This window comes from Staurois parvus, unplaced genomic scaffold, assembly GCF_062004578.1.
Source record: "Staurois parvus isolate SC_StPar_1 unplaced genomic scaffold, SC_StPar_1.0 ptg000647l, whole genome shotgun sequence".
NCBI lineage: Eukaryota > Metazoa > Chordata > Amphibia > Anura > Ranidae > Staurois > Staurois parvus.
The window spans coordinates 640,092-659,366 of NW_028318443.1; the positions used below are offsets into that span (position 1 = coordinate 640,092).

Genomic DNA, 19,275 nt, shown 5'->3' on the forward strand with positions numbered 1-19,275 from the left:
AGTTGTGCAGATCTGAGGGGAAGCTCTGCTGATTTCTATCATCCAATCATGTGCAAGCAAAAATGCTGTTTTTTGTTGTCCTTGCATGTGATTGGGTATTCTCTGCAAAGTGAAGCTTTACCTCATTTACTAAGCTCTGGATCAGCTGCAGTTCCCGTGCACAGTAGATTTGCCTTTAGTAAATCAACCCCATTGGATTCTGGTAGCAGCTCCCAGTGCTGTCAGAATACATTGATCAGTGGCTGCAGCCAGTAGCGTGTTTATGTTTTGCGCTGTCCTACGCAACACAAAAAAATCTGCCGCCCCCCACCACCCTTATGCCTCGTGCAAACTATAAGAAAATCGTACGAAAATTTTCGTATAAGGACCGATCGTCCGATCATCGGATCGTTAGTATGCAGCTTTTGAGAGTCGATCACGACAATTCGTACGACAATATCCGAAGGGACAAGCGCAAACATTTTTCTCGTACGATACCAGATCGTACGATTTTCGTTTAATCAGTAAAGTAGTCGTCTGAAAATACAATACAAATACAACGCAATACATGACATCACTTTCGAAATTCTTTGCTTTCATAGGAGAATTTTCGTATCTTTAGTAACGTTTTCACTTTCGATGTGAGACTAGCAGGCGAAAAAAAACCGGCCGATCGTTCGTCCGATATTCTCATTGTGTGTACGGGGCATAAGTGTTATATGTCGGTAATAGTTTACTTGTTTCCTTACAACGGACAAAAGTAGCATTTGATCCTAAGAAAAAAAAATAGCTGTAAAGCATTCCATCATGAGAGCCAACATTCACCAATAGATAAAATATCCTGACACTATAAGCCAAGAAGATTCAACCAACGGGGGAAATATTGAGGGAGACTTTTGTACGGAGTACAGTCTGTGGGCATTCCTGTGCAAAAGGCTGAAGGAATCTCCAGCTGTAGTGTGAAGAGAAACACTTAGCAATTGTATTATTACAACCTCGAAATGTGACAGCTTTCTCCTGGTTGTTAGGAAGCCAGCACCTGCCAGCGTCCTAACAACCAGTAACTCATCCCTCTCTGTCACATTCAGCTGTCATCCAGGGATTCCTGACTGACTTGTGCATTTAGGCAAAGCAAAGCATGATTCAAAATTCATACCAGGCTCTTTAGGTCTGCTTTGGATTTTATAGAGAACGTCATGAAAAAAGGAACAAAAATAATGGCATGGGATCCCCCTCAAATTCCATACCTGACCCTTCCAGTTTGGAATGGACTTTAACCCCCCTGGCGGTATTCCCGAGTGTAGCTCGGGGTAAAGTTTCAGCACCACAAGCCGTAACCCCGAGCTACACTCGGGAATACACTGCAGCGTTGCTCCGGGATCCCTTCTGCACTTACCTTGTCCTTCGCTCCCGCGATGTCCCCCCTGCAGCATCCCCGGCCATGTCCTCCGGCCAGTGCCAGCATCTGCCTTCCGGGTTCCGTTCCCTGCGACGTCGGGATGTACGGGGGATGGAACGGCGGGAAATTTGAAAATGACAAAAAGTGACATTCACTAAAATCACTAAAATCACATAGTATAACATTCCTGTATCAAACCATTTCACATACATTTTGTCCCGAGTGCTTTGTCCGGCGCCCTGCCTGCATTTTTAATGTTCTTTCTGCCTGGAAACTGAGAAACGTCCATGGCGTCCAAAAAGCGTCCCTTTAGGTCAAAAGCGGTTTTAGACCGGCTAGAGAACAGCGATAGTAAATGAGAACCACTTGCAGAATTGAGTGATAATGATTCGTGGGGGAAATTCCTCATCAGACACTGAAAACGATTCTGCGACTGAGCTCAGCGATGTGCGAACTTGGCGCTCTATTTCACATTTCAGTGTTTTTGGTTTGATTACATTATTGGATTACATTTCTTCTTATTTTTATGATTATTTATTATATTATAATTTATGATTTAGTGTCCCAAAGTTTATCATACCCGGGATGTTTACTAGACTCTCGTTGGGACAGATTTCAGTGAGTTATTCCTAAGAATTACAGGCCTACAATAAAACAAATATGTATTTCCATGCTAAAAAATGTTCCGCTTTGAGCACAGAAATACTGATATAATCAGACCGTTAGGGAGGTTAAAGTGATAATAAAAGCACCTTTTTTTTTTTTTAATAAAAAAAAAGATTCTACTTACATGCTCTGTGCAACGATATTGCACAGAAAGGTTGCATACCTCCTTTTTCTGGCAGTCCCTGCTGGCGCTATCTGCTCTTTAGTCCTTTGAGTACGACCTGTAGCAAGCTGGATGCTAAGGAGGCACCCATGCAAGCACGCTTCCACTGGGTCCTGCACTAGATTGTGTGCATCCATAGATACACACAGCACCAGTAAGCCACACCCCCACTTGCTCCTTACAGGAGTTTGACTGACGGCCGCTATGGCTCCGCTGCCGTCAGTTTCTCCTGTGAAAGCAGGACGTGAGGGGAGCAGTACTGGAGCTGGAAACGGCCAGTGTTTTTGAAATGGGGGTAGGACAGGTAGTAGGGCGGTTTTTACCTTAATGCACAAAATGCATTAAGGTAATAAAAACCTTTAGACTTTAAAACCATTTCAAAGGGGGAACCTCACTCAAAAAGCAAGGAAAAAAAAAGTGAGGTTCCCCCTTTCCATAATTTATTCCAGACCTTTATCTCAGCATGCAATTTGGGTGGCCAGAAAAGGGGGGAGCAGGTGAATGTGCATCACCACCCTGAATCATACCACATGCCCTCAATTTGGTGGTGGTACCATGCCAGGGGCATTGCAAAGCACTTCATGTTGATGATGACAAGTGCCTGTTCCCCACAATCTTGGCCTGGTGATTGTTGGGGTTTGCAGGTGGGGGGCTTATAATCTGGAAGCTCTACTTACAAGTAAGGGCCCCCAGACCCCCCTCCCCACATCATCATGTAAGGGGTACATAGTAAAGCTACTCATTCTCAACATTCACAAATATTCTGTAGTGGTGAACCATTCAGGTCCATGCATTTTCGTTGGGAATGTTTCTAAAAGCCATATTGTTTGTTTTATAAAAGGACCCTTGTATGCATAGATCACTTTTTGTTCTCCTTCAACATTTCTTCCAGCTGGAGATCTTTCACATGGTTATGTACCGCAACTTCCAGAGGAAGAATGACATGGACGAGCCGCCGCCTTTTGACTATGGCTCAGGAGAAGATGAGGGCAAAAGTGAGAAGAGCAAGGATGCTGAATACTCCGATATGGAGGAGCGGTTTTACCGCTACGGCATTAAACCCGAGTGGATGTCCTTACAGAGGATTATCAATCACAGGTGAGGGATTAAGAGGCCAAATTGTGAAGCAGGGATGTAATTTCAGTCTGGCATTGGCTGTCTGTCTTGAAGCTGTAGGGCACATGTAAACCCCTATTCAATCAGAGCAACACACCCTAAAATAATATGATAGCGCTCTAAATAGTTGCGGCTAAAACACTATTAGTGACTTCACAACACCTGTACCAAAATGAATACCAATAAATTGTAGCGCAGCAGACTAATAGCTCATATAAAAATAAATAATAAACAATTATTAAAAACATAAAAATTGCTGCTCTGCCTCTACTGGAAAAATAATAAATAAATAAATAAACTCCCCTACTACATGTTACTACCCCCCACCTCACCCCCTCGGTCTCCGCCCGAATCACACACCTACTGAGCGACATATCAGACTGGATGTCGCTCCACTTCCTTAAACTGAACCTCTCCAAAACTGAGTTTCTTGTCTTCCCCCCAGCCCAGACACCACCCCCCATTGACTTCTCTGTCACATCCAACAACGCCACCATCAAACCCGCCCCGCAGGCCAGAGTACTTGGTGTCATTCTGGACTCCAATCTATCCTTCCAGCCCCAAGTCCAATCTTTAACACGCTCGTGCAGACTCCACCTCCGCAACATCGTTCCTAACCCCAGAAACCACTAAACAGCTCATCTACTCCCTCATCATATCACGACTCAACTACTGCAACTCCCTCCTCACTGGCCTGCCTCGCCGCTGGCTATCCCCGCTTCAGACGATCCTGAATACGGCTGCCAGACTCATTCACCTTTCCAACCGCTCCTTTTCCGCCACCCCCCTCTGCCAATCCCTCCACTGGCTTCCGATTGCGCAACGGATCAAATTCAAAATCCTAACACTGACATACAAAGCTGTCCACCATACTGCCCCGAACTACATCACTGACCTAATATCCAAGTACCGCCCAACATGTACACTCCGCTCCTCACAAGACCTCCTTCTCTCTAGTTCCCTGGTCTCCTCCTCCCATGCCCGCCTCCAGGACTTCTCCAGGGTGTCACCCATCCTCTGGAACTCCCTGCCCCAACCCATCAGATTATCACATACTCTCCTCTCCTTTAGGCGCACCCTGAAAACCCTTCAGGGAAGCCTACCCCACCCCCTGCTAACTTGCCGATCTCCTCCACTCTTCCTACCACCCCATCCCCCACAGCTATCTCCTCCTGTGCCACCATCCCCTCCCTCCTAGATTGTAAGCTCGAAAGAGCAGGGCCCTCAATCCCCTCATGTTTTGCATTGTATTGGTATTGTTCTGTCACATGTTCTGTCCCCCTTTGTAATGTACAGCGCTGAGCGAACTATTGGCGCTTTATAAATACTGTATAATAATAATAATAATATAGGGTCCCCACAAATGTGCATACACTACAATGCCCTATGGGCTGACAAATATATCCCTCCTGCCCAGTGACTAAATAGGGAACCAATATATATATATATACTCATTGTGCTCAAACACCAATTGTGCTATAAAATAAATAATAGCAAATATACAATACCATCAAACTATATGTACAATGAACTTATATGCAAACGACAATAAGTATGTATATTAAAATCTCAATCAATGTGCAAACATATAAAAGTTCCAATGTGGAAAGAAATTCCCATCCGCATCCAATGTGAATACTAGGTGATACAATAGTTAATCTTCTTATCCATAGCAATCCTCTGTGCGAAGTGCTCCTCCTCCAGAGCCCCACTCACTACAAATAATTGACCACCTTGGAGGGTAGGTCAAATAGGGCATTAGGTGTTGCAGCTCTCTCCTGCAGTAAGTTGGCCGTCTGTGTGATCTCGATACCTCTATACGCTAGTAACAAACTCCATATGTGAAAACACCTCCAGATCAGTCGCTTGTAAAAACTCCTCCAGTACATCCATAGTACTCCTCCACCACCGTAAAAACATCAAATGGAAACTTCCATAGCATAAAACCATAATTTATTAGGTAAAAAACACTTAAAATTGCACTTACATAAAAAACATGTGTATGGCACTTTAAATCCCAGCACAAAGCAATTCCTTCTCAAAGGACAGGTGTAGCGCTATCAGGCCCCACCCTACGCGTTCCGTCGTATGACGTCATCAGGAGGTGGAAGGAGCTGAGACGTTTTAAACTGATGACCATCTGGGAGAACGGGGTGGTGAACCATGTAACGAAATTCTACATTATATGCTGACTTGTTTCTTACATTTTGTAAGTGTGTTTAATCTGGGTGCTGATAAATTGTTTTATAAATGGAGAGCACTATGGTTCCACTTTCCTGTTTTCCATAATACATATTATATTTGAACGTCAGCTGGAGGAGTGTATACTGTGGCGGTGCTGGGAGAACAGCTGGAGGAAGACTACAGGGGGTGTACACAAGTCTGTCCACATGTTGAGCGCATAATTAGCTATTGAGATCATAAAGTGAGGCGAGCAGGTTTTTCACCTAATGGTGGTGGCACTGAAAAAAAGAGAGAAGATTTACTTTATACGCATTGCACAGTGGTGTTGTAAGAGACTTTTTCATGGAACTTTAATTATTGTTTATTTTTTATTTTTATATGAGATATTAGTCTGTTGCGCTACACTTTATTGTTATTCAACTAGGGCACATGTGTCGAGCATGAGGCCCGTGGGCCAAATCCAGCCCACCAGGCCATTTCATGTTGCCCTCCGACCTCCCCTTCAGCTGCAGCACCCCCCTAGTCTCTGCCTCCACCTTGACTAAACTCCAGACCAGGGGCGGACTGACCATTGGGGAACTCGGGCAATGCCCGAGGGCCCCGGGGTCAGTAGCGGGCCCCATGAGATGTCCCTGGTACCTTTCATAGGCTTTTTTGGGTGTGCTTTGAGTGTGGGCGAGGACACAGGGGCCCCATGATCCCCCATTGCCCGGGGGCCACATGAGTTGTCAGTCCGCCCTTTCTCCAGACCATACACACATCGGAAATGATCAGACACAACAAGCAAATTGATAGTAAAAAGCTGAAAAAAAAAATTAATTGTCGTGTCTGTGGTAGTCTCTGGTATTTGCAGTTTGATAATGAGGTATGCAGTTGGTTTAGAATTTTCACTCCACTTTTGTTTTAGAGACTTTTTTCTTTTTAACATGGATGAACCCTTGAAATAATTTGCAGGTCTCAGTGGTAATCATTGAGAAGAATGCTCCTTACATTGGTGATCAGTGGAAAGAATGTTCCTTACGTTTGTGGTCAGGGTAAAGAACAGTTCCGTGCATATGTGAATGGTGGGAGGATTGCTCCTTACATTGGTGGTATGTGGGAGGATTGCTCCTTACATTGGTGGTTAGTGGAAAGAATAATCCTTACATTGGTGATCAGTGGGATGAATGCTCCTTACATTGGAGGTCTGTAGGGAGAATGCCCCTTACATTGGGGGTCAGTGGGATGAATGCTCCTTACATTGGAGGTCTGTAGGGAGAATGCCCCTTACATTGGTGATCAGTGGGATGAATGCTCCTTACATTGGGGGTCATTGAGAAGAATGCCCCTTACATTGGTGGTCATTGAGAAGAATGCCCCTTACATTGGTGGTCAGTGGGAAGAATGCCCCTTACATTGGTGATCAGTGGGAGGAATGTTCCTTACATTGGTGATCAGTGTGAAGAATGCCCCTTACATTGGGGGTCAGTTGACAGAATGTTCCTTACATTGGTGATCAGTGGGAAGAATGTTCCTTACATTGGTGATCAGTGGGAAGAATGTTCCTTACATTGGTGATCAGTGGGAAGAATGCTCCTTACATTGGTGATCAGTGGGAAGAATACTCTTTACATTGATGGTCAGTAGGAAGAATGCTCCTTACATTGATGGTCAGTAGGAAGAATGCTCCTTACATTGATGGTCAGTAGGAAGAATGCTCCTTACATTGATGGTCAGTAGGAAGAATGCTCCTTACATTGGTGGTCAGTGGGAAGAATGCTCTTTACATTGGTGATCAGTGGGAAGAATGCTCCTTACATTGGTGATCAGTGGGAAGAATGCTCCTTACATTGGTGATCAGTGGGATGAATGCTCTTTACATTGGTGATCAGTGGGAAGAATGCTCCTTACATTGGTGATCAGTGGGATGAATGCTCTTTACATTGGTGATCAGTGGGAAGAATGTTCCTTACATTGGTGGTCAGTGGGAAGAATGTCCCTTACATTGGTGATCAGTGGGAAGAAGGCTCCTTACATTGGTGATCAGTGGGAAGAATGCCCCTTACATTGGAGGTCAGTGGGAAGAATGCTCCTTACATTGGTGATCAGTGGGAAGAATGCCCCTTACATTGGTGATCAGTGGGAAGAAGGCTCCTTACATTGGTGATCAGTGGGAAGAATGCCCCTTACATTGGTGATCAGTGAAAAGAATGCTTCGTACTTATGTGGTCAGTGAAGAGAATGCTTCGTATTTATGTGGTCAGGGAGAAGAATGCTCCTTATGTACGTGATCGGTGGGAAGAATATGTGGTGAGTGAGAGAAGGCCTGCCTCTATAGACAGCTGAAAAGATCATTAGTGTCAATGATCATTTATCTGAGAGACAGAAATTGCTCATTGCTCAAGGAACACCTAGCAATCTCTGGAGGAACCCTGGTTGAGAAAGGCCGGTCTAGAGCAACTTTTTAGGGACAATCAGACCATGTCACATTGATGTCTTTGGTGTCTGTCTTTGTTTTGTAGCGCGGACAAGAGAGGGAATTATCGCTATCTGGTGAAATGGAGGGATCTGACCTATGACCAGTCTACGTGGGAGGAGGACAACATGAAACTGCCAGACTGCAACTATCACAAGCGGATCTACTGGCAACACAGGTACCAGTCATTTGTAAGAACGTCACAGCTGTATTTCCGATACTAGGGGCTTGTGGGAAAGATGCTTATTCCTTTACAGGATAGTCCCGGTTGTGGCCTTCTGTTAGCTGAAAAATGTCGTGACATCTGAGTAATGATGGTTTATATGGAGTGGTGAAGGTTAAACATTAATACTCCTTGATAAAAATATTTTTGTACTTGTAAATCTAACTAAAAAAAAAATATAGAAGACTATTCTTCTCTGTTGATGCTTACCTTATTCCTGGATCATCCATTAACCTGCCCTCTATCTTTCAGAGAACAGGTTATGGGAGAGAGTGCCCTCTGCCCCCCTCAGTTCAAGATGAACCTCAAGGACTCCTTCATGCACGTTGTGCCCAGCTCCCCCACCAGCGATGTAAGTATATTTCCTGACAAAACACTGAAGGCGCCAATTGTAAAGCAGCTGTATCGTATTACCATGGCTATACCTGCTTTAAAAGATTGCAGGTTTCTAAAGCGCAACAATTTGCTTGGAAATGCAGAAGCGAGAAAAGCAATTTTCAAATGAGTAGGAGAACAAAAAGACCTAGGAGGAGTCACATGAGTGGCCTCTCCTCCAGTCATGGAGTTCTTGTTGTGAGTGTGACTACGCAGGATTCACACTGTGTCCTGCATTTTATGAATGCAATGAAAAATACTCTTCTTCAGAAGAGAACAGTAGTTCTCTGCCTCCTAGATTGTAAGCTCGAAAGAGCAGGGCCCTCGAACCCCTCATGTAGTGTATTGTTACTGTCCTGTCTCATGTTATGTCCTCCTTGCTACTGTACAGCGCTGAGCATACCCTTTGGCGCTATATAAATACTGTATAATAATAATAATCTCTAAATTGGCCCCAAAGCACAGAGCTCTGATGTCAACCCAACAGAACACCTTTGGGATGAATTGAGAGCCAGGCCTCCTCTAACATCTCTACTTGACTTCACAAGTGCTCTTTTGGCCGAATGGCCACAAATTCCCACACACACACACACACACACACTCCAAAATCTTGAGAAAAGCCTTCCTAGAAAGAAGAGGGGAGCTTGTTATAGCCACAAAAAGTGGGAACAGCTCTATAATAAAGATTTAGAATGAGATATCCAACATAGATGACTTGAATTTCATCTGGTTCTTTCTGAATCGTCTAAAATTGAAGCTGTAGGGGGGCCCTGCATGCACACCTGGCTCGAACAAAAGTCAATTTAAAAATTGGCTGAAGCAGGATGGAAATGTGAACAGTGGTTGCAATGAAGACATTGAATTTATTTCGGGTACTTATATAGGGCAGTCAATTTACGCAGCGTTTTACATATATATTGTACATTCACATCAGTCCCTAACCCTCAAGGGGCGTACAATCTAAGGTCCCTAACCCTCAAGGGGCGTACAATCTAAGGTCCCTAACCCTCAAGGGGTGTACAATCTAAGGTCCCTAACCCTCAAGGGGCGTACAATCTAAGGTCCCTAACCCTCAAGGGCTGTACAATCTAAGGTCCCTAACCCTCAAGGGGTGTACAATCTAAGGTCCCTAACCCTCAAGGGGTGTACAATCTAAGGTCCCTAACCCTCAAGGGGCGTACAATCTAAGGTCCCTAACCCTCAAGGGGCGTACAATCTAAGGTCCCTAACCCTCAAGGGGCGTACAATCTAAGGTCCCTAACCCTCAAGGGGCGTACAATCTAAGGTCCCTAACTTACATTCATATATACACATACTAGGGACAATTTAGACAGGAGCCAATTAACCTACCAGCATGTCTTTGGAGTGTAGGAGGAAACCCACGCAGGCACAGGGAGAACATACAAACTCCAGGCAGGTGTTGCCGTAGTTGGGATTTGAACCAATAAACCTAATACTACCAGGCAGAAGTGCTAACCATTTAGCCACTGAATTAAATAGTTGGCAGTGCAGATTTTTCTATCCACACTGTTTAGTGTGGCTGGGGGAATCACTTGATTTCTTTTGTTCAGCTTGCAAGCTGAGCCATGTATGGGTAGCCTTATGCAGCCCATACATTATTTCATTTTCTTTCCTTCCACCATAGGTGGAAGGAAAGAAAATCATTTGATTCTCCCATCAACATAATGATTACTGGTAGTGGCTATAGCCATCCACAGTAATCGTATGTAAAATATCTGACATGCTGATTGTACCCAAGTCGATCGATGAATCAACTTAGGTACAATCAACCTGCCTATACATTGATCAAATCCCAGCCGGTGGAGGCCGTGTGATGCTTTGGGAAATGTTCTGCTGGAAAACCTTGGGTCCTGTCATTCGTGTGGATGTTACTTTGACACGTACCACCTACATAAACATTGGTGCTGACCAAGTACACCCCTTGATGGAAATGGTATTCCCTTATGGCAATGACCTCTTTCATCAGGATAATGCTCCCTGCCACACTAAAAATGGATCAAGAATGGTTTGAGGAATACAACAACGAGTTCAAGGTGTTTACTTGGCCTCCAAATTCTCCAGATATCAATCTAATCAAGCATCTGTGGGATGTGCGGGAAAAACAGGTCTGATCCATGGAGGCCTCACCTTACAATTTGCAAGACTTAAAGGATCTGCTAATAATGGTTGGTGCCAGATAGCACAGGATACCTACAGCGGTCTAGTGACACCCATGCCTCGATGGGTCAAGGCTGTTTTGGTGGCATTTGGGGCTGTTTTGTGTCAATTGGGGCTATTTTGGTGGCAAAAAGGGGACCTACTCAACATTAGGTGGGTGGTTACGAAGTTATGGCTGCTCAGTGTATTTCAAGCGTTCGTCCTGAGTAAAGAGGCTGAGAAAGGCTTATTTATATACTACACCTTCAACTGCTGTATCGCCAATATCACCTTTATTATTATTATCATTATTACAGGTACTTGTATAGCGCCGTCAATTTACGCAGCACTTTACATATATATATTGTACATTCACATCAGTCCCTAACCCTCAAGGGGCGTACAATCTAAGGTCCCTAACCCTCAAGGGGTGTACAATCTAAGGTCCCTAACCCTCAAGGGACGTACAATCTAAGGTCCCTAACCCTCAAGGGGTGTACAATCTAAGGTCCCTAACCCTCAAGGGGTGTACAATCTAAGGTCCCTAACCCTCAAGGGGTGTACAATCTAAGGTCCCTAACCCTCAAGGGGCGTACAATCTAAGGTTCTTTAAGCAAAGAACAGCATGCCAGTTTGTTACCAACATACTACATCTGAAGAAATGAATCCAAATGATTGAACGTCTGCTGTTCTGCTCCATGCTAGCTTACCAACAAAGCATTAATGTGCAACAAGTAAGGGGTGTAATGTCTCTAATGATTCTTTACACAGCCCACGGTGAAATATGAAGCTCAGCCGCAGTTTGTGACCGCCACGGGAGGAACCCTGCATATGTACCAGCTGGAGGGGCTGAACTGGCTGCGCTTCTCCTGGGCCCAGGGCACAGATACCATCCTGGCAGATGAGATGGGTCTAGGGAAGACCATACAGACCATCGTGTTCCTGTATTCCCTGTATAAAGAGGTAAGTCAACAGCAGGCTGGTGACAGAAATGTGCAAATATGGATGGAGAAGATATGTGGTTTTAGAGTATATCTTGAACCAATCTTATTTTGGGCGGAGTAGTGAAGGGTTTGAAACATAGAGGAATATTGGCAGAAAAGACCAAGTGGTCCATCACGTTTAACTCCCCCCCCCCATTTTTTACCATATTATCTGAGTGTAGATCTCTGTTTTTTTCCCGATAATGTGAAGCACAAAACAAACTAAAAGTGCACCAACCTTGCGCATTACCTCAGTAAACCAAAATGTATTAGTCACAGAATAATACTCACAAACAATGAAGTATATCAAGCATGTAAGTCCACAATGGGACTAAGGATAAAAGCAGCCTGCGCGAGTCCCATCATAGGAGTGGACACTCAGGTAACAGCTGACGCGTAATAAAGTTCACCTCCATATAACAGATGAAACTTCTGCTCCTTGCAGGTCACGGCTCATGCGCATATTCTTTTTGGAAAAACGATCATACGATTTGACCATCATTGAGTCGCAAATCGTTTGTTTTTCACGAATTTTGCAACATGCCCGATCACCGAAAAGGGGAGGAACCACGGAAAATCGGTCGGTGCCACTGACCCACTAACAGAGCAAAAATCGGCCGATTTATTCTTAGGTCCGATTTTCAGATGAAAAATCGGTCAAATTTCGACTCATGTATGGCCGGCAGTCCTTCCAAAGAAAAATCCCTCACTCTTCACAATCATGCCTTATTCATGTCATCAGTTTTCAGCAGCTCCTATATTTGTGAATAACTGTTTTCAAAGAGGAAGCACACGAAGGGCAAAACTAGAACCAAAATCTCTGAGGAGCACAATTTGAGAATACATTGGGAATTGCTACTCCATCCAACCAGATATTGATGGGTTAGTTTATTAACCATTTCAATACCGTGCAATTTTACACCTTCCTGCCCAGGCCAGTTTTCACGTTTCAGCGCTCTCACACTTTGAATGACAATTGCGCGGTCATACAACATTGTACCCAAACTAAAATTTTATCATTTTCTTCACACAACTAGAGCTTTCTTTTGGTGGTATTTAATCACCGCTGGGGTTTTTATTTTTTGCTAAATTAACACAAAAAGACCAAAAATTTTGAAAAAAAAACACGTTTTTCTTTGTTTCTGTTATAAAAGTTTACAAATAAATAATTGTTCTTCATAAATTTAGGCCGAGATGTATTCTGCTACATGTCTTTGGTGAAAATAACCCAAATTAGGATGTATTATTTAGTTTGTAGGAAAGTTATAGAGTTCACAAACTATGGTATAGATCTGAATATTGATCAATCCTGAAGTACTGACGGCCAATCTAATTTCTTGAGGTCCAAGAATGTCAGAATAGTACAGATATCCCCCAAATGACCCCTTTTTGCAGAGTAGACAGTCCGACGTACTTCATAAGAGGAATGGCGAGTTTTTTGAAGTTGTATTTTTTTTGTCATAATTTTTCGGAAAATTTAAAAATTAAAAAAATTATTTTCACAATTTTTTTTTTACATACTGTCACCAGTGCAGTACAGCGTCATCACATAACTGGCATGGCGGTGAACAGGGACACTGACTGGTGACAGTATGAAAAAAAAAAATATATATATGTATATTTTTTTTATTATTTTAAATTTTTTATTACATTTTTTTTTATTTTTTGTAAGATTTTTTTTCATATTTTACTATGACCAAAGTAGTACAGTGTTACCATAGTAACATTGTACTACTTTGGGGAAGTGATCAGTATTTTTTTTTTTTTTTTTTACACAATTTGCTTATAGCAAAGAATTACTTTGCTATAAGCAAGCATTTACCAGAATGAAATCGATTCATTCAGTTTTTTCTTTTTTTGTGCTTAGCTGTGATTTGGTCACAGCTAATCACATGACATGTGCATGTGACCTGCTGTGACCATTCACAGCTAGGCACTAGTATACACTGGATGGCATGAATGAAGCCATCCATTGTATACAACTGTCATGTGACCTGCTGTGATTGGTCACAGCAGGTCACATGGTACCAGCAACGGGAGCCGGTACTCGGATCTGTCATCGGCCGTGTCCGAGGTACACGGCCGGTGACAGATTGCGCTGCTGCGCCGCTCTGCAGTTGCGCGAACTGAGCATGTGCGGGAGCACGCCAAATGGCGTGCACCCGGAATGCAGAAGCACTTTTGCCGCCGCCAAACGGCCATTGGCCGGGCGGCAAATGGTTAAAAACAAATATTTTGGGGACAACTGTAACATTTTGTACTTCCTCTGAATTTACAAAACGTGGGGCACAGACAGCAATAAAAAATTGGAAAAGCAAAAATAAACAAAACAGGGCGCTCCCGCCTTCGCATATTTCCTTAACTCTTTTGTTGAAGAAATTCAATACATTTGGGTTTTGCTGTCTAGTCCGTATTGTTACATGTAGCACTTGCTTGAGTTGCTTTGGCAATAATTAGTAGTTGGAAATGTGTGTTGGAAATGAAGACATCACTTTGTGCTTTTTTTTTTTATCTTCACCAGGGTCATACAAGAGGTCCTTTCCTTGTTAGTGCTCCACTGTCCACTATTATCAACTGGGAACGAGAGTTCCACATGTGGGCACCAGACTTCTACGTGGTTACCTATACGGGGGACAAAGACAGCAGATCTGTCATCCGAGAAAACGAGTTCTCCTACCAGGACAACGTCATGAAGGGAGGGAAGAAAGCCTTCAAGATGAAGGTGGGATGTTGGTGGATGTCGGTCTGAAGTCCAAAGAGTGTCAGGGGTTTTGTTCCTCTAAGCATTCTCTTTCCATGACTTTATGTTTTTGTTTTGACTGTCTCTTATTTAGGCTCAAGCCCAAGTCAAGTTCCATGTGCTGCTTACGTCCTATGAGCTGGTGACGATTGATCAGGCTGCTCTGGGATCCATTCATTGGGCCTGTCTGGTGGTGGACGAAGCTCACCGCCTCAAGAACAACCAGTCAAAGGTGTGTCCAGAAGCCGTCAACAGTAAGGGCAACCTCCATGCACCCTGTGCTGTTTATAAAGAAGAGCTAGACTCATCAGGGCTCCTTAGGCATCATGGCAATTGTTTCCTGTTGGCAGTTGCTCCAAACAGGTTTTTGTTTTTACAGTTCTGGTGGTTATATTTAAGAATGAAGTAAACCTAACCAGTTGTTGTACATTACAGTAAAGCAGGCCATAGATTATGCGATTTTCTTTTCTGCAACAGTCAGTGTTGATGGGGGAATCCCTCCCACAGAGCCATTGTGTTCTGCCGGAGGAGGGGGGTGCGGGGAGCCATCTCTGCCAGGAAAACATAGTGATTATAGTGACTATAGCCACTGCAAATAATCACATGCTAAAAATCCGACATGCTGGTTGTACCCAAGTCGATCAATGGATTGACTTGGGTACAATCAGCCTACCATAGATGGATCGAATCTTGTCCAGTCCCTGCTGAACTGGCTGATATTTGATCCATCTATGGCTGGCTGTAGAGTTCTTCCTTAGATTCTGTCCATTTTGAGGCTCACTATGCTCCTTTCTTTGTATAAAACTTCTCACTCCATTTTCCTGTCTTCTCACATATCTATAGTTTATATAGACAGGTCAATTATTTGTTCTGTGTTGCAGTTTTTCCGGGTCCTGAATGGCTACAAGATTGACTACAAGCTGCTCCTCACAGGAACTCCTCTCCAGAACAACCTGGAAGAACTGTTTCATCTGCTCAACTTCCTGACCCCGGAGAGGTTCAAGTATGTATATGACACCTAGAGCTTGATTTACTATTAAAATTGGAGAGTGCAAAATCTGGTGCAGCTCTGCATAGAAACCAATCAGCTTCAAGGTTGTTTTTTTTGTCAAAGCCGAATTGAACAAACGGAAGCTTACTGGTTACCATGCACAGTTGCACCAGATTTTGCACTCACCGGTATTAGTAAATCAAACCCCCTTATGTCTTTATGCTTTAGAGTAGTTTTCGGCAAACTTGTATATTGTCAAAATCACCGCTAACCCCTGAAGTTTCTAAAAAGGCGTACCAGCAATACCCTTGAACAAGACCTTAACTAAAAAAATTGATTTGCTGCTTTATAGGGAGAATCTAGAAATGTTAAATTTTCTTCCAGAAAGAACATTTATTGACATAAATTCATAATTGTACACACATCATCAGCAATACGCCATTCTGCACAGCATATACAATAATGTCCAACAGGTGAACAAAAGTTTGGGTCAGTTGGTACATACGTAAGCAAATATGAAGGCACATACACCTGGAAAACCAGTACATTAAAGTTGTAAGCTTGAAAGTCCACAGTCAATTCAAAGAGAAGTATGGCCTTTATTAAAAAACAAACAAAAAAAAAAAAACATACTTATCCAGGTGAACCTAAAGAAAAAAAATGATACTTACCTAGATGGATGCAGCATCGATCTGATGCTACATCTGTCCCCTGCGAGCTCTACACTGAGAACTGAGTGGTTAACCACCGCTGATCGCTCAGTTCTCAACTCCGCTTTGAGGATAGAGTGGTGACTGTCAGTCTCCAGCTCTCTGCTCTGCCCCTCCAGCACTCACTGGAGCACTGGGCAGTGGAGGGGGCAGGAACGGCTTGCTCAGGCTCCCGGTGGATCGCTGAGAGGCTGAACCAGGTGCTGGTCCAGGCTTCTGGGTGGATCCTGACCATTTCGGGATCTTTTCAGAGCCTGGACTGGCTCAGTGAAGTCAGCTGACAGCAGGCTTAAGCCCACTGTTGACTAAAAATGGGCCATAGGAATGCAGAATGAACTGTGATCCTGTGAGCCATTGGAGCAGTACAGCCAAAAAAGGCTTTTGGCTCTACCTCTACTTTAAGGCCAGCAAATTGATAATCGGTTTTAAACAAGGGGGTGATATAAGAAATACAAATATAGAGAAAGGCGGGTGGATGGTTAATATATGTAATGTATGCTACTATGTATGTATGTATATATATATATATATATATATATATATATTCACACACACAGTGGGTATGAAAAAGAATCAACCCCCCTTTAAAATAATCATTTTGTTGCTTTGCAGCCTGAAATGAAGACAGACACAGTTTTTATTTTATACAGCTGTATTTAGTGCAATTTATAATATCCAAGTGAAAGATATAACACCAACACGTCAGAAAAAAAATAAAAAAAATTCTAAACCAGAATCACTGAGTTGGAGAAAGGATCACCCCCCCCCCCTAAAAATAACTTGTAAACTCAAACAGGTGTAGCTAATCATCTTCTCAATGGTGCACAAAGCCATTTGACTTTCAACTGTGATCGGCTGTGGTTATTTTGATTAGCTCAGCATGAAAAGAGCTTTCCTGGAGCATTTCAGTCCCCGATAGTGCAACTGAAGCAAACAATCAACTATGGGTGGCAAGACACTGTCAAAAGATCTCCGGGATAAAATTGTGGACAGGCACAAGTCAGGAGATGTATGCAAATAAATTCAAAGGCTATCAATGCCTTGAAGCACAGTGACCTCTATTATTAGGAAGTGGAAAGTATTTGGTACAACTCAGACCCTCCTTGGATCAGGACGTCATTCCAAACTGGATGAAAAATCCAGGAGGAAACAGGTCAGAGAAGTTACAAAGAGGCCTACAGCAACTCTGAAGCAGTTGCAGGAATTGATAACAGAGTGGTCATTGTGTGCATGTGACAACAAAATCACAGATCCTCCACAAATGTGGCTTGTATGGGAGGGGTGCAAGGAAAAATCCGATCATCAAGACAGACCGCATACAGTCATGACTGAGCTTTGCCAAAACGCACCTTGAAGATTCTGAGGCCACGTGGAAAAAGGTGTTCTGGTCACATGAGACTAAAATTGAATGATTTTGCCTCAGCGCTAAATGATACGTCTTTCCTGAAATCTAATACAGCTTTTACAGGATAGGTTGCCAGGTCTTTCTCCAACCCCCACCATGCAGGAGATCCCATGTGGCCAGGGATGAAACTGGGACAATTTAGACAGGAGCCAATTAACCTACCAGCATTGTCTTTGGAGTGTGAGAGGAAACTGGACTACCCAGAGGAAACCCATGCAAGCACAGGGAGAACATACAAACTCCATGCAGGAGGTACCATGGTTGGAAATTGAACCCATGACCTATTTACTGCATGGCAGATGTGCTAACCACTAAGCCACTGTGCCACCCAACCAGTAGTCATCTGAAAATACAATATAAATACATGACATTCTTCAGAACTTTTATTCCGTTGTTAAAGAATTTTTGTAATGTTGGTAACCTCTTCATTTTTAATATGAGACAAGCATGCAGAAAAAAAAACACGATCATTCGTCCGATATTCTGAACATGTGTACGGGGTATAAGACATGTCCAAAAGACATGGAGGAAGGTACATATTTCTGTGTTGATCTCCTGGCTTCTGCTTCATTGAGTCTGGGAATCTGTGCTTCCTCCACCTTTACTGCTGTTTCTTGATCATTATCCCCATCAATCATGAAGGGACCAGCTCTGACATGAGGAAGCAAAGCCTTGCTTCTTCCAAGATAGCTGCCACTACTAAGAGACACAGAGGGCAGCTACATACTAAGGGCAAATGGACTGTTCACTTTGTAGTCGCTGTTTTGCTTTTTAACCACTAGCCTACAGGGCACTTATACCCCCCTTCCTGTCCAGGCCAATTTCCAGCTTTCAGCGCTATCACACTTTGAATGACAATTGCGCAGTCATGCAACACTGTACCGATGTGAAATTTTTATCATTTTTTTCTGACAGATAGAGCTTTATTTTGGTGGTATTTAATCACCTCTGGGTTTTTTATTTTTTCTTAAACAAACCAAAAACCACTGAAAATTTTGAAAAAAAAAATTTTTTTTCTTAGTTTTTGTTATAAAATTTTGTAAATAAGTGATTTTTCTCCTTCACTGATGTGCGCTAATGAGGCTGCAGTGGTGGGCACTGATAGGCTGCACTGATGGATACTGATAGGTGGCACTGATTGGCACTGATGAGGAGGCACTGGTAGGTGGCACTGATGGGCATTGACAGGCATCACTGATGGGCACTGAAAGGCAGCACTGATAATTGGCACTGATAGGCGGCACTGATAGGCAGCACTGACTGGCACTGTTAGGTGGCACTGACTGGCACTGTTAGGCGGCACTAATAGGCAACACTGACGGGCACTGATAGGCGGCACTGATGCACACTGACTGGCACTGATAGGCGGCACTGATTGGCAGCACTGATAGGTGGCCCTGATTGGCATTGATAGGTGGCACTGACTGGCACTCATGGGTGACACTGAAAGGCAGCTCAGATGGGCACTGATATGTGGCATTGATGTGCACTGGTAGGCACTAATATGTGGCATTGATGTGCACTGGTAGGCACTGATATGTGGCACTGATGGGCACTGGCAGGTGGCATGGATGAGCACTGAGAGCTGACACTGATGGACACTGACAGGTGGCACTGCTGGGGCTACACTGATCATCAGGCACACTGATCATCGGTGCCCTGATGATCAGTGTACATGTCCACTCCGAGTAAGGCCGATTACCGGCTCTCCTCTCCTGTGTCAGTGTGA

General features: G+C 43.6%; 1 protein-coding gene across 3 annotated transcripts in view; it reads left to right on the forward strand.

Moving 5' to 3' along the window:
* The window catches only part of CHD3 (chromodomain helicase DNA binding protein 3), a 156,347-nt gene that overhangs the window by 75,963 nt on the left and 61,109 nt on the right, over positions 1 to 19,275 (forward strand). For all 3 annotated transcript variants that reach the window (XM_089694044.1, XM_089694043.1, XM_089694042.1), the window contains exons 11-17: positions 3,100 to 3,305; positions 8,009 to 8,140; positions 8,438 to 8,537; positions 11,489 to 11,680; positions 14,222 to 14,422; positions 14,535 to 14,672; positions 15,322 to 15,443. In XM_089694044.1, coding sequence (XP_089550170.1) covers positions 3,100 to 3,305; positions 8,009 to 8,140; positions 8,438 to 8,537; positions 11,489 to 11,680; positions 14,222 to 14,422; positions 14,535 to 14,672; positions 15,322 to 15,443 — 1,091 coding nt within the window. The remainder of the gene's footprint in view (positions 1 to 3,099; positions 3,306 to 8,008; positions 8,141 to 8,437; positions 8,538 to 11,488; positions 11,681 to 14,221; positions 14,423 to 14,534; positions 14,673 to 15,321; positions 15,444 to 19,275) is intronic.